The sequence below is a fragment of the Cuculus canorus genome, chromosome 1 (assembly GCF_017976375.1).
Source record: "Cuculus canorus isolate bCucCan1 chromosome 1, bCucCan1.pri, whole genome shotgun sequence".
NCBI lineage: Eukaryota > Metazoa > Chordata > Aves > Cuculiformes > Cuculidae > Cuculus > Cuculus canorus.
The window spans coordinates 157,928,308-157,943,729 of NC_071401.1; the positions used below are offsets into that span (position 1 = coordinate 157,928,308).

At 37.9% G+C, this 15,422-nt stretch overlaps 1 protein-coding gene across 9 annotated transcripts in view; it reads left to right on the top strand.

Annotated features, from left to right (window-relative positions):
- ANO4 (anoctamin 4) overlaps positions 1-15,422 on the top strand; it is a 213,775-nt gene that overhangs the window by 87,767 nt on the left and 110,586 nt on the right. For 3 of the 9 annotated variants that reach the window (XM_054073539.1, XM_054073520.1, XM_054073530.1), the window contains exon 3: positions 8,080-8,190. The exons of 5 other annotated variants lie outside the window; for them this stretch is intronic. In XM_054073539.1, coding sequence (XP_053929514.1) covers positions 8,080-8,190 — 111 coding nt within the window. Of the gene's footprint in view, positions 1-8,079; positions 8,191-14,899; positions 15,023-15,422 lie in introns of those variants that run through there. One more of the 9 variants, XM_054073554.1, reaches the window with a different exon arrangement.

Below are 15,422 nucleotides of genomic sequence, written 5' to 3' on the forward strand. Positions count from 1 at the left end.
CATGCCTAACAGTCATTGTAGTTTGAGGTAAATTATACTCAGGTTTGTAACTAACTCGATTGCTGTAATTAACTTCATTCTCTGAAAACTAACTGTGTGGTTTTGAGGCAGTGTTGTTCTCTATAGTGATAACATAGGGCATTGGTATGTAAAAAGGCCAATGTTTATATTTAACCAAGGCCATTCTCAAGTTGTGGGAAACGGAACCGCACCTGCAAGGAGGGGCAAATAGGGCAGGTGACCCTAAACTGACCAACAGAATATTGCATCCCATATATGTCATACTTGGTATAGAATTGAGAGATCACAAGGGTCTCGTGCTCTTCTGCGATGGCCAGCATCTAGTGAGGACCTCATTTGTCTGATTGCTCCTGATCCTGGATCCATGTGTTCATGAATCCCGTTCCTGAGTCCAGCTCCTTCCTAGCCGTGGACCCATTCCCTCATGTCTGCTCTCCAGTATTTCTCGTGATGTATAGTCATTGAGGGGGTAGGCTGGGGGGGGGAGCGCAATCTCATATATTTGTATATATTTTATTGTTTTCTAATTATTTTCATTATTATTATTATCTTTATCATTTCATTAAAGCTGTAGTTTTAGTTTCCAACCTGTAAGTCTTTTTCCTCTCATTTCCCTTTGTCGTTGAGGGTGGGCAGGGAGGAAAGATTTTGGAAGCTCAGCTGCATGGTTTTTAGCTGCCAGAATTTAGCTGAACTGTGACAACAGTCTATTGCAATGCAAAGGGAAACTATTTTAAATTTGCCTTTCACATGTAATTCCAGTATTGTTACTACCATACCTTTGACATGACCATGCAGAGACAGCTATGTCATAGGTTCTTCGTGTTAAACAGAATGATTTGGGGATTCAAATTCTTTTTTTTTTTTTTTACCTAACATTCATTGGAATTTCTATTGAAAATTAAGTAGCCCTATGTATTTATTCCAATAGCTTTCAAAGCATTGTCAAAACTGATGAGGCATTTTCATGCTTTTACACTCAGCTTTTGATCCCACACGCTAATATGCAGATATATTTTATCCATAATCTGTGAGAAAACCACTAAGAGAAACGTCATTTCTGCGTAGTGGAAGATTTGATTAGTTATGCTGAATAGTGACAGAGTATATTCTTTTTTTAAAGGTTATTGTTGTATTAGTTAAGGTTATCAAGACTTGCATCCAAGTCCCTACATATTTATAGACATATATGACAATCTACCGGGTTTTTCGAAGGTCTGCAAATATTTCCACAGAGTTACCCATTTTTTTCAGTCCTGGAAGCACATTTTGTATTAATGCTATTATGATGGAGTGCTTTGACTTAAATTGGAAGTCTTTAAATGCCTCTCTTTCAATGTGCCATTAACTATTATTTATAGTTCTTCCAAACCCCTGGGCGTGTTTTGTAAATACATAGTAGCAAATCCTGTGACCTATAAAGGTAAAAGTAAGTACCTGAATTTAGGTAAAACTGGTGCCGTAAGATCCTCCCAGTTTTGTCATTACAGGCAGATATGTGCAGGCACTGCCACACCACAGAGAAGCTACTGATCTTACCCTGATGTGATGCACTATCTTAAGTATACAAATATGTCAACAAGTTCTCCGAAACAAAATTAAACACTTGACTCTTTACTGTCCTTCTCCCTACTGTCATCTTCAAGAGGATCTTGAAGATCTCAAGACTGGAAACAAGCAACAAAATGAAAGAAAATGGGAACTTGTCATCCCCTACTCCTTGTAGAATCCTGAAATTGTGTTGCAGTTGCAAGGCAGAGGAAGATTGGTGCTTCTAGTAAGAAGCAAGGACAGAAGGAAAGCTTCTAGGTAAAGGTTGTGTACCAGAAAGGATTCAGGTACTGGGCTGGTGGGACAAAGACACCAAATATATTTATGTATCCTTTGGTGCAAAGCCACATCTTGAAAATCTCCTGTCCTGCCAAAATAGCCTAAATACCAGGCCATGAGGAATTCTTGTTTTTCTGATTCTCTGACAGCCCAGATTGAACTATGGCAGTCAAATCCAACACCTTCTTCTTATCATCAAGAGAGAGCCTTTCTTTTGCAGGGCAAAACCAGAGCCATTTTCTTCTGCGCAGAGAAAGGGCGGCTCAACGCAGGACACAGGATATATTTCTGCACTGTATCCTGAGAATAGATTTGTGCAAGAAGACATGCAGCTTTTCCTTTGACTTAAGTGAGGCTTTTGATGTGAAGCTGTGCATGTCTGAGGGAACTGTCCTCTTGTGTTGGGTGTATTTACAGCCACTTTCGTGGTGCGCAGTGGCTCAGGTGGGACTGAGGCCTCGAGGAGTTAATCGAGTTCAAATAGAGAGCAAGGACTGGAGGAGAAAAGGTGAGCATGACTCAGCAGTGTTACACCTCTGTGCGCTGGCGGCTTGCAGATCATCAGTGTTAACCTCACCACCCAAAAGACTTTCTGACGTTGTTTTTAAGTTCCGGAGGGGATGAGGAAAAACAGATGTTGACAAATGCTGATGTTGCATTTTTTCATATCTGTTCAAGAGGAAAACAAACACTGAAGGACAGAGATATCCTTCATGATGCAAAAATTCATTTCTACATGGACTCAGCCTGTACTTACAGGAATTAATCGTAGCTGTAAATGGAGAGGACAAAAGATTTGTAAGGAAACTCTGAAACATTCTTCTCTTTGTTTCCTCTTTTTTCATTTTCATTGAGGAAGGAGAGGCTTAAACTAGAGTTAGTCAAGAGGAACCAATGGTTTATATTTAAAATGAAACTGACAAGGATGGAATTAAATGATTCTGCTGATATTAAATTTTGGATGTTTGTAATTTTGCTACCATAAATTACAATATCTTATATTTTTAAAACGTGGCTACTGATGACATGAATTTCAAACATGCCTATTTTTTTCCCTTCATCTACAATTCTTATTTCTATATTTCTCTGTTTCTTCTCCTTAATTGTTATCTGATATTTTATCTCATCGACAGTACTTTTCCAGTGTGGAACTCTGTGTTGTAGTATGTCAGATTTAAGAGTAGCACAAAGAAATTGAATAATTTTAGTATATGAAAATATACCTAATCACAGCGGTAAACCAGATTAACACTGGCATCCAGTTTATTCTGCAGGAGAGAAAAATGCGTAGGCAGAAATAATATTACGATACTTTGCTGACTAGGGAGAAACAGCAGTATGATACAGGATTTCTTACAGAAAACAAACCAAGTTTCTCTCTGACGGATGTAGCAAAATCAGCTCTCTTTTAAAGACTGGCCATGACACACAGCAGCCTTCCACTGAATGGTACACAATCAGCTACCACTGAGCCACAGCTTTGAGGCCAACTTTATCTTTCTAGGAAGACATGCTTATTAATATGTATTTGCATACATCCTGTGACTCGGAGAACAGCTTCTTTTTTTCTGATGCAATAATTGAACCAATGTGGTTTTCACACATTAATTGTGTTGTCCACTGCAGTCATGGGATGGAGACTGAGAACACCCACTGTGTGTGTTCTATTTCATTTCTGTCACAGAAAATATAATGACAGAATTGAGATCCGTAAAGCTATTGATTTCATATGTGTATAGCTCTGACTAACACGTGTAGATAACTCTTTGAACAATCTCTATTTGAAACTGTTTTTGCTGTAGATGACCTGCCTAGCACTCACAGTGAGAAGCCAGTAGAAAATGTACCTGTGCAAGTGTGATGCTTCAGCTCGCGTTGCCTTTAGTGAAAAGGGTACCACGCATGGCAGATTTCTGCTTGCTTTACAGAAGAGGCTCTGGTGAAAAGGAGCAACTTCTGTGTAGAAACTACAGCCATTGCTTTAATGTAGAGAAACAGAACTCTTCGTGTTAGAATTCTATTTGCTCTTGCTAAATGTTGCCCTGCTAGAGATGATCTTCAGATAGGAGCATCTATGCACGTGACATACTAGTTATTTGCTACTCATATTTCACTTCCATGTTGAAGTACAACCATTGTGAAAGCATGTTTGCTGCCAAAATTATTTGAAAAAAAAAGAAAATATAAAAAATCAGCTTACTTTACTGATAGCAGTCATTGGTTAGTCTTGTCAGAAAGATCCTTCAAAGTTGTAAATTTTTCTCTACAGAAACTTCTAGAGCTGTAGGCAAAATATTTGTTTGCAGTTTCTGAGTAACTGGAAACAAGAGATGGCAAAGAAAAGAGTACATGATTTCAGAAAGAAATCAAGTTAAGTGTTTTTATTCCCAACAATGGGCAGAACCAAAGTAGTACAAGTCCTCAAGAAGCCCTGGCTGCCTCAGTGAATTACAAAGACCAGTTCTGTTCTTACACATCCATTTGAAAATATGGAGTAAGTATGAGCACTTCATTGTGCATTGAGAAACAGCAGCACTTGTTCCATCAACTTAATTGTATGTTCTTTATTTTATTGCTAGATACTCACGTGTACATTTTTCTGTGCATCCAAGTGCTCATGCTCAATTGCAGATAAAAATGTGGGGATATTCATTTACAAATATGATTTCCACTTCACAGTGCATGTGCAAAAACGTGCAGTCCTTTCAGATCTGTCTCCAAGTGCAAGAAAATAAGTGTTTAGCTTGTAAAGTTCACATCTAAACAACTGCTTTTGATAAATGCCTTGATACTGGTTACATGTAAAAAGGCCCTCATCCAGCAAAGTACCTGAGTATGTTCTTTATTTTAAGCAGACACAAAATCTCTCTCACTGACTTGTTTAATGTTAGCTCCATATTAACTACCTTGCTACTTAATTTGTTTATCTGACACGTGTGATCTTTTTAATATTTAAAAGTATTTTAAAATTCTGATTCAGAACAAGTCATCTCATTCAGCCTCTAAAAATTCAATGCCTTTTATAAAATCTAATTTGTTTTCATAACCTAATTAGTAGAGACACTTCAAAACAAATAAAGGAAAAAGTGTACTATTTTATGCACTACTTTATGCATCAATAACTAAATCAGAGTGAATGCCATGAGATAATTTATAATATGTTTTCAGTGGAGCTAAAGCATGTCACTAAGGGGAGAAAAATCTCACACTGATCTTTCAATAAAATCACATAAAATTTTATGCTTCTAATATTTACTTCACTTTCATTTGTGTTTATTTCTCATGTTTCTATGGCAAGAGGGTCTTTCCCTCCCGACCTCCCAAGCAATATTGCTTAGAGATTTCTCAGTGGTGCCTGTCTCTGATAAAGCATAGATCAGCAGCTGCAAAAATGAGTAGGATATACTAAAACCAGACTAGTGATCCTTCAATAGCAACTCTGACACCAGATATTATCTTCGTTTGTTGTATTGGAGATCCATGGTAAGATAAAGACAATAAATCTCATTTGGACATCAGAGAAAACACTGTGGCCTTTTCCAAAAGGGCTGCTGGGCTCCAACAGCCAACATATCAGCAGCCATTAAGTCAGCCAGTCCCCCAACCATCACGCGTGGGTTGTTTCTCTCAGCTAAAAAATGCAGTGCTCTCCCCTGCGAAGTGGATGCTGAGGGAGAAAGAGGAGGTGGAAGCAAAGGTCCTCTGATTCAAGTCTGTTTAATGACACCATGAAGCTTATGGGACAAGAAAATGTTCCTGTAATGACTTATTTTGAAGCTATGCTTTTGGCAGATGCATATTTTTTTTTTTGTCCGTGTGCTAGTGCTAGTGAAAGGAAGCTTGTGATTAGCCATGTCCTAAATAACAAATGACTGATAGAAGAGCAGGCTTACAGTTTTGAGTGAAATCAGACTGGCTGATGTTTTTGGTTTGATGCTTGTGCAGAGAGGTCAGATATTAAGGTTACTGTGAATCGGAGACGAGACTCATTTGTGTGGACTGCTGGAAACAACTTCGAATGTAGCAAAGCTGGCTTCATAGACTGCGTAGGCTGAACAAGTCAGGTTTAAGCTGGACATTTTTGGACTGCTTTCTGGACAGTATTTTTCATTAATTAAAAAGAGGGTTTGAAATTGAATATATGTTCTCCAACAGCTTCATTTTATGAACAGCCTGTGGTTATCTAGTGTACCAAATATCGGCACTTTGGGACTGCCATTGCTGACTGGCTGTCACTTTCTTTTTCCCTGGCCCAATTAGTTCAGATCTGTTGGAGATGCTGCAGGAATCCTGCTACTTTCATGTGTTCTGAGGAGCAGTGATTTGGGAGTAGCAAGGATTGAGGACTCTGGGGAGGAGGGGGTATTTTATATTTGTTAGTATTGTCATTATTTTGCTCTAACTGGGTTGGAATGGAGAAGAAAGGCTGATGCATTTGAGGATGCAAATATGTAATTGTATATGTTAATAGTGATAGCTGAATATTTAACAAGAAATTGAATATCATTTGCAAAGATCTTTAAGTGAATTACTGTCCATTACTACTCTACCTCCATTGTATTGCTTATATGTGTTTGCAGCATCTGCAGTGTTTTCCCTTAGTCCCCAGAATTCTCTTCTAGGGCAAATTCTAGCCTCCCATCTTTGAGGCCATCTGCAGATTTCCCTAGGCTGCTATTATACGAATAATCTACTGTCTCACTTCAGAAATTCTCTTTGTTCTACATCATTAAATGCTGATTCCTGCTGCTGCTATGACCGAACACTTTACAGGAAGCTACAAGGGGAGACGTCTCAGATGTTAACAGTGGGTCTTTGCTGTGGAACATAAGAATACACGGGGGCAAGCATGAGATGGCTTGAATTTATAATGTTTTAACATTAGGAAATAAAAAAGGCTGAAACTGGTGTATGTATACCCGTTTTAAGATCTGTATTTTCAAAAACTGAAAACTATTCTAACTATTTTAAACTTTAAACTATTTTAAAGGCCCTTCTTGCCTTTAAAATAGGGCTGAGTAGTTTTGTGCCCAGGAATATAATTTGTACTTCTCATCAAGGTGGCGGTGACAGAGTCATTTGGCAAGGAGAGGGGGAAGATAGAGCGGTCTAGGAGGGAATTCAAAACAAGTCCGGTTTGTTATAGGCAGGCTGTAGGAGAAAGGAAAACACTTCCATCAAAAGCATGAGTGATAGACACTAGTGAAGGCACAGTAATGGGCCAAATGACCTGAAGGTTTCTTCTTCCACCGTGGCCTTTTGGTTGTGAAGCCCTTTCCCAGATATCTCCCTGACCACTGCAGCTCTCTGCTGGCTCAAGAGCATCACTTCTAAGAGATGCTTTGTGAAAGCTCATGTTCACTGTTGCTTTACAAAATGGCCAGTCTCTTTCTCTTTGTGCCTGGCTGTATCCGAGTACGCTGTTGCCAGCAGCTTAAGCCCGTTTGCCCAGTACCTCTGCCTGGCTTCTCTTGTTGTGCAGCTGTCTTTCTTTATATGGAAAGAATGTTTTCAAAACTTCCTGCTTTTTTTGCTCATGTTGGAAAAACACTGAAATGGGCAATCCTTGTGTCTATTTACATATGCAAATAGGTTTGAAATTGTGACCCACTGGCCTATATTTTTATTCTGCAGTGCTTTTAAACAGTAGTTATCACATACTAGTGTAACTGTTTGGACATGGACTGCAGCACTGCAGTGCATCCTAGACCGGGGCATGCTATCAGCTTGGAGTGTGAAAACATATGATATCCTGTGGCTGAAACACGCTGTCTGTGCTTTTTTTTTTTTGTCCTGATGGTTGTTTTCTGTCTTAAGACTTAATTCGTCCTTTGTGTGTTAGTGTGTTTCATTTTAGCTTAGTTGTTCCCCTAGTGCTGTGTCATTTGTGGCGATCTGTTGTCTGTTTTCACATTTCAGAGTTAGTTTTGTAGATGTACGTCGAGGGGATGCTCATGGCACAGTGGCATATTTTCACCTGAACAAAGGACTTGCCAGTGGTGACTCTGCATCATTGCTGATAGCAAAGAAAGTTGTTTCATTTTATTTAGCCTTAAGTCAGTCTATATTATATCTAAAGCTGCTTGGTTTAAAGAAATATTGGTTCTGCTAGGAGGGGGGAAAAAATACGTAGCTTTATTCAATGTGTATGTTCCCTCACCTGAAAGTCCTTGGCTGGATTTTCTACTGCACTGTCACAAACCCCATCAATCTCTTCAATTTCTTTAGAAGGAAGAGAGGATTTGCAGGTTAACCAACTGGAAACACAAATATGGATAAAACCAGGCATACAGAAGACAGATGTGGACTTTTCAGAAATTCTTAATGCAATACATGAAAGTAAGTTATTTCTTGTATGCAAAACTGAGTTTACAGTAGAAGAATCTATTGACATGCATTGAATTTATAACTGAAGGAACATACAAAGTCACAAACTGAACGATAAGTGAGTATGCATTGCTAAAATCTGTGAGAAAGTTCAATGGGTAAGAAAGAAATGTAAGATGGCCAGTAAGAAATCTTACCATCAGAGAAGTAAGATTTGAATTATTATTTACCTAAAGATTTCAGCAGTATGTATATCCTACGCAGAAGCAGTCAGAAATGTTTTAAGATTCCAGTTACTTTAACCCATTCTTTACACTCTTGAATAGTTCTGTGAACTGATACTGCCATGCAAATGGTGCAGTCTAGGACCTAAGACTAAGTTTGAAGTTCTATCTGTTCCAAAGTGTTGGGGTATATTCACATTGTTGCAGCTGTTAATATTTGGATTAAGAAGTGATGGGGCTTGCAACAACAGCTGGAGGCTTGTGTACCTTAGACACTGTATGAAACCATATCTTTTTAGATGTAATGTGCTGTGGACTAAGAATTGATTGGTCCACCCTTCTTAAATGCAGCTGCAGAATGATCTCAAGACATGCATTAGAAGAAATACTGGTCTTGTTAACAACAGCAGAAGACACATCACCACCACCCCCAAAACTGATGCAACTCAGAATCCAAAAGAATCTGGAATTTTGTTGGGAATTTTTCCATAACAGGTTAAAAAATCTTATGCAGGCCACAAATCAAAATGGAAGGCATGACGGCATTCCTATCTGACTTTCTGGTTTCTCTCCTTTCTAGTTTTATTTTAATGTGTTTTAGGGTTTTGGGGGTTTTTTTACAGCAATTTTCTAAAACAAGAAAGAGCAACTTACATTCTTGAATGCTAAAAGATACAGGAATATGTAAAATCCTGTACTACTCCTGATTTTTTTCTGTATGAATAAGGAACCATATAGCAGTAAGATCAGGTCATATGGTGATGGTATTTGTGGGTGGAAGGGAAACTTTCAGGTTAGTATAATGATGGTGGTAATCATTTGAAATTGAATCACCTGATTATTAAAGCTGTACATTTATGATGAACTCTGTGGCTGGTAACTTAAAAAGCTTTTCCCAATAGGAAACCTTGATATGAGAACTTTGTCCCTGCTTCTCTTCACCCACAGGGTAGAGATATAGGCCTGGGGACAGCTGGGACGTGGAGTGGAGGGGTGAAAAAAACACTGTAGTCTTTCAGAGGCTAAATAGATGAGATTGGCAAACAAAGATAAGTAAATTCAGATTGGGAAGAAACTATATTGGAATACGAGAAACAGTTATCTTCATTTCAAGCACATGGATGAGGAGAATAAAACTGGATGATTTGTTTAAAAAAGTTAGTCAGGGTTAGATTTATCAACAGTGTTTGTTCAAAGCAGCTTGTTTTTAAAATGGTCATCTCACAAGTTCATTTGGTACTGCGTCATACTTCGATGTCTTGCTCTCTGATTATATCCTTGGCTGAATAACTCCAAATTTTCATTCAACATAGCACATGTTTGCTTATAACTTCAAATGGTTAACTTCCAGATTTAAGAAAATAGTTTCTTTTAAAATTATGCCATTTTCCTGTGGTTATAAAGAGAACATTCATCTGACTCGGACACAGGTGTTTACAACGAGGATATTAAGATCCAGATTCATTGTCTAAGCTCCCTTTGCAGTTAACAGGATGTAACAAGCATGTCTAGAGCCCAGTTTGTTTTATTTTAAAGTACGTGTCCAATATAGATTAGATAACCTGCAGCTTGGAAGTGACTATTTGCTTCTGTTGCCTGCAGACAGAATTTAGGGACTTAAGTTAACTTGAATCGCTACCAAAGCTTAAGCACAAACATCTGCACTGTAAATGTATAATTGCAAGTGAATCCTTCCCTAAGTAAAGCAAATATTTGCAAGTCATGAATGGATATATAATGAATATCAATTTTAATATCATTTCCAAACTAAATAACACTAAGCAAGGATTTTTTTAAGAATTGAAATTTGTTTTATAGATAATTTTGGAACCATATGAGGACAATGCAGCTTCTACAGCCTTGGAGACAACTTTTTTATTTATCAAGACTAGACACTGTAGCTGTTGGGAAATTAATCTCCAAGTCTTTCAGCTACATTCTCTTCTGGAAAGACAAAAACATTGCTACAACTATACAACTCAGTTTGCAAAGGCTTGTTATGTGTCCAGAGGAATATCTTGTCACATGCTTTCTGTTGTGCACATCAAATAATTAACATAAACATACAAAATATTCTTTCTAGGATGGTTGCTCTGCATAGTCATTCTTTTTTTTAGTCCCAGTTGTTCTTAGCATTGAATGAAAATGTCAAAAGGCTAATGATGCTTTAAAGACCATTATTTTTTCTTGCTAACATCACTTTCCTAAGCATTTCCCTTTTCAGGATTTATGTTGTGCAACTTTAGGTAGTTGGTATATCTTTCTGTTTAGTAGTCTGCCAAGAATGATCATTCAGTAACAAATATTTTATTTTTTTTTAATTTAGCTACTTAAATATTTTGCTCTTAAGCTACTTTTGTTTTCTTTTGCACTACTATATCTCTTAGACTGCAACTAAGACAAAGTTTTACCATCTCACTATTTACTTTTATGTGAATATACTACTATTATAAAAGACTTCAGTCATTTCTGCATCAGAGCTAAATTCTGCATTTCAGTACTATAGTCCATGGTACAGTCTTAGACACATTTTTCTAAAGATTTCTGGTAAATCTTCTATGAAGAAGTTTATTCTTGACCACAGGATATTCAGAAATTATCTATAAATCTATCAGAGACAGTCCAGAGACAAAAAAATACTAATCTGAAAATGATTGTAGATGCACACTGTAAAATAGTTCATCAATTCAAATTGATGAATCTGACCTAAACCAAACTTGTAAATTACACAGCAGAGGTGTCAAGGGTCTTCGCAAACTCTCAGGTACAAACCAGAGTTCCCTGTTGTTGCCTACCCACAGCCCATACTCATGCCACAGCCAGGAGCAGAGCAGCTGGGAAGCACCAGGGGCAGCCCCAGCCCTGGTCATCCAGTGCCTCCCTGGTAGAGTGTCGCCATAGCTGGGCAGGACTGCAGGGAGCTGAAGGCTGGTGATACTGTGGCATCATTTTTTCCACCACCGTTAACATGTGGAAATGCTCTATACTTATAAACTTTGTCTGTAAGAACCTTTAAGGAAGTTCACACTTTGATGTTACTGATAGGTCTAAAAGCTTCTAAGAGCAGTTTCTGGAAATACTGGTCTACAGCTCGCATTTTCCAAAGCTAGAGCATACTTGGTGGGCACGGTGTGACCACAAATGATAAAAGAACTATTAATTATGATACGATCTCTTCAGTGTGTTTTAATCTTGCCACACTAAAACACAGTAAGGTCCTATCTTTGAATGAAAAAGTCTTATTTTTAGGCACTTACGGTTTTGAGTGTCCATTTTCAGAAGGCTAAAGGAGTTGTCTTATCTTTGAGCCTTATCTGAATCAGCCTCTTGGTCCAAAGTGGCTTGTGGACCCACTGAGATTGTGCATGGACTCTTGCTCAGAATATCCTAGCATTAGTTTTCAGAATATGTAGTTCTCCTATACTTGGGATAAAAATATTTGTATATTCACATTTTTTTCAACTCCTCAAGGGAATCTGAATTATCAAGTCATCTTCATTTTTTTTTCCACAAAATGGAACATGAGGGGGAGAAAAAAGCTTGCATATTTAAGCTGATCTAAAACCAGAGGAGGAATTCTTAATATCTCCTGTAGCATTGTACATGCTGTTCTGTATTGCTGTTGAATTTCACTGCTTATAAAGACTATACATTAGCACCAGTCGATCTCTGAAATGATAGGTCAAAAGCAAATATATTATTATGTATCATTTTGTTAGGGTCTTTTGCAGATATCTGCATGTTATGGTCTGAAGGGAACAGGAAAAGATGGACCCTGTTTATGCCTTTAAAAACATTTGGCAGCACAGGCGTTCGTGTCCATTGGAGTGGAGTGGCTGAACTAGATACAGGCAGCAGGAAAGCTTACTTGGAAGTACCATCACCATCATTAAAGTAAAGCAAACAGTATTTGTTTTTTTCATTATTTATTTAGTTTTGTGAAAGAGTATTTAATAATTAATTTTTTTTAAACATCGAGGAAGACTTGAGGCAGGAAAATGTTCTTGGGAAATGTTAGGGCCCCATGTTTAGTGAAATACCAAGAATTTATTTTCAAAAATGTGCACAGCAGGCAGCTACAGTGTAAAGGATCTCCACTTTCTTACCAGCAGCACACCTTAACTGTGACTGTCTTCTTCCAGTCACAGACAACTTTAGCACTGACAGGGTAGTCCAGTACATCTCTTCGCTAGTTATCCTGTTTGCTGCAGCTACCCACCAGTATTTATCTATTTAATTCTGATAGAAGCAATTTTCTACCTCATGCAATCTGGACAGGTCCTGGTAGCTAATTTCACTAACCAGCAGAGATTCACTGCTTCCACAACTAGTCAGTGCTGAGATGGGCTGGATTTTAAAGTGACCTTGAAATGAGAATTGTTTTGTTCCTCACAAGTCCTCAGAATAATCCAGTAATTCTCAGCTTCAAGCCCCAAACACATTTGCTCTCTTACACACCAAGTTGTTCGCATCTAAACAGCCACCTATGAACCTAAAGCAATTTAGCAACCTAAAGAATTACTGGCACTCCAGGAAGCAGCAGTTCTAGTATCTCAACGGCCTCATCTTTTATAACAAAGCACTCTTAATCACAGCAAAAAGCTATTTCAAATTCCCTTGAGCATAGCATACAGGCAAAACTTCATTTTTACAACTTTCATTGCTTCTGTCTGTAACAGATACAGATCTTGCATAATCTTCAGAGAGCTTCACTATTTAATTATTTTTTGTTTTCCACAATTGTTTTTAGACTATATTGAGGTTCCTGACTATATACAGGTTCCTGCATCACACTCTCTTGGAGAGTTTCAGTTCACTGAAATTCCATGTCATTCAAAATGTTTTCTGTTTCGGAAGATTTTTATGTTAAGTATTGAGATGAATTCTTCTCATATAAACATGTATGCAAAAGCTGGCCATTATCTACATCCAGATTATTATCTGATGGGATGGGATATTTCCAGTCTTGCCCTTTGAAAAAGTAGGGATAGTGAAGGGCAAGTGGTTAGATTGTGCTAGTTTGTGGCAGTTCCCCTGTCTTTTATAGGCATCTCTAGTATGATTTTTGTGGATTGAAATGGATTGAGGTGACAAATAATTAACATTGCTGCTCATTGTGGTATAATTATTAATGTGGTTTTTTTTACCTTCTAAATCTCCTAGAACCTCTGTAGTTTGTCCACATCTACAGGTTGAATGCGGTCACACTGGCACTGAGGAGCTGCAGGCTTTCCCTGTCACATAAACAAAAAAAACCATTAGGATGCTTTTCCTCACTCCTGTCAGTAAGCTTGCCCTTACTGTCAACACAATAATGTGAGGCCAAGGCCAGTTTTAAAGAGGAGATCTCAGTCCTGGATATTTGTTTTGAATAATATCCCGTCACTTTTTTCAAAAGCAGGATAAGTAAAATAAATAGAAGAACAGTAAAACCAGACTTAAAATACTAGAAGAAACTCAATATCTGCAAAAGAAGAGATTTTATTTCTGTGATGTGTTCATAGATTATGATGGTGTGCACAATATAAAAGAAAGTGAAGTAGGTGAAACTATTACTAACAGTATCTCTGTAAAATACTACTCTGTTAAAAGTGGTTAAACTCCTTCAGAAGAGAGGGTACTATCTAAAACTGATGAATTATGAGATGAGTGTTAAGTAAGGACCAATTATTGTACAATTCTAATATTGGGATACAAAGAATAGTAGATAGATTAGCCAGTATTCAACCCCAAAATTGCTAAACTCAAGGAGTAGTAGTACGTTATCCTAAAAACTGTAAATCTGGCACAGAATTTCTTATTATTATGCTGTCTATATGGAAAAAAAAAAGTGCTGCTTAGGTTAGTTCATTAGCTTGGTAATCTAGAGCAGATTCATTTGGATGCTAAGACTCTTCTGTTGTTTCTTAAATTTTCAGGAGCTTTATAAGCAAAATCATCACAGTCAAAAATTCAGTGTATGTCATTAACCCTGTCCTTATTTTATACATGAAAATGAAGAGGGTTCTGGAATATTTTGATAGAGTTTTCTTTTTTATCTACATATAGCTATAATAACAGACCTTAGATACTGTAAAAGATGTACAAAAAGGGAGCAGTCTCTTCCCCATGTTCATGATTGATAGGAAAAGAGTAATATCTTTACATTTCAGCATAGGTGCATATTCAGTATGAATATTATAAAGAAAGCTTTCTCCTCCTTGTAATACTGAAAAATAGGGCACCTACAGACCCTGTGGAGTCTCTAATATTGGAGATTTTTTTTAAAGATTTTTTTTTAAACTGAGCTGTAGCTCCTGAAGAAGGGAAAGGTGAAAAGGAGGTCACAAAATGCTCATGATGGCTGGGAACAGCTAATGGTCTTTAATTTCTGGCAGCTATCCAGTCTCCCCACAATAGAGGAATGGATTTTTACACCTGCAGCCAGGAGTCGGAAATGGAACTAAGCAGTTAGAGATTTTTGCCTGCTTCTTGTTAATACAAATTCTTGTCAACAGGAATTACAACTGTCTGTCACTGAGTTAGGGGAGCTGCAGAGAAACAGAAGAATCAGAAGGTTGTTGGACAGTAGAAAAATCATTCTAAAAGTCGGTCAAGTTTGAAGAAAAGCATGAGGAACAGTGAGTTAGACAAATTCTATCAAGAATGATGGATGTTTGATCCTGTTGTAATCAGGGGAAGAGGCTCAGTAGCTGACCATTGGGGTCCCTTCTAGCAGTTACGATTCTACTTTCCTAATTCTGGATTTTGCCTGTGAAAACTAATATTGGAGAGATGAAGGCTATGCAGAGCTGAAGCTCAATACTCACAAAAGGCATTTTTTTTTTCCACCCATGACCCTTTTCCTCATCACCCTTTCACACCAGACCTGCAGTGTATGGGGTGTAAAGGAGGACCTCTCTGGCAGCAGCCTGCCTGCCTTGGCTCTCCTATCCAACAGCCACTCCATCAACAGATCAAAAGCCCTTATGTGGGACAACAGATTTACACGGTTACTCTGCCCACAGCTTCCATGCTAAA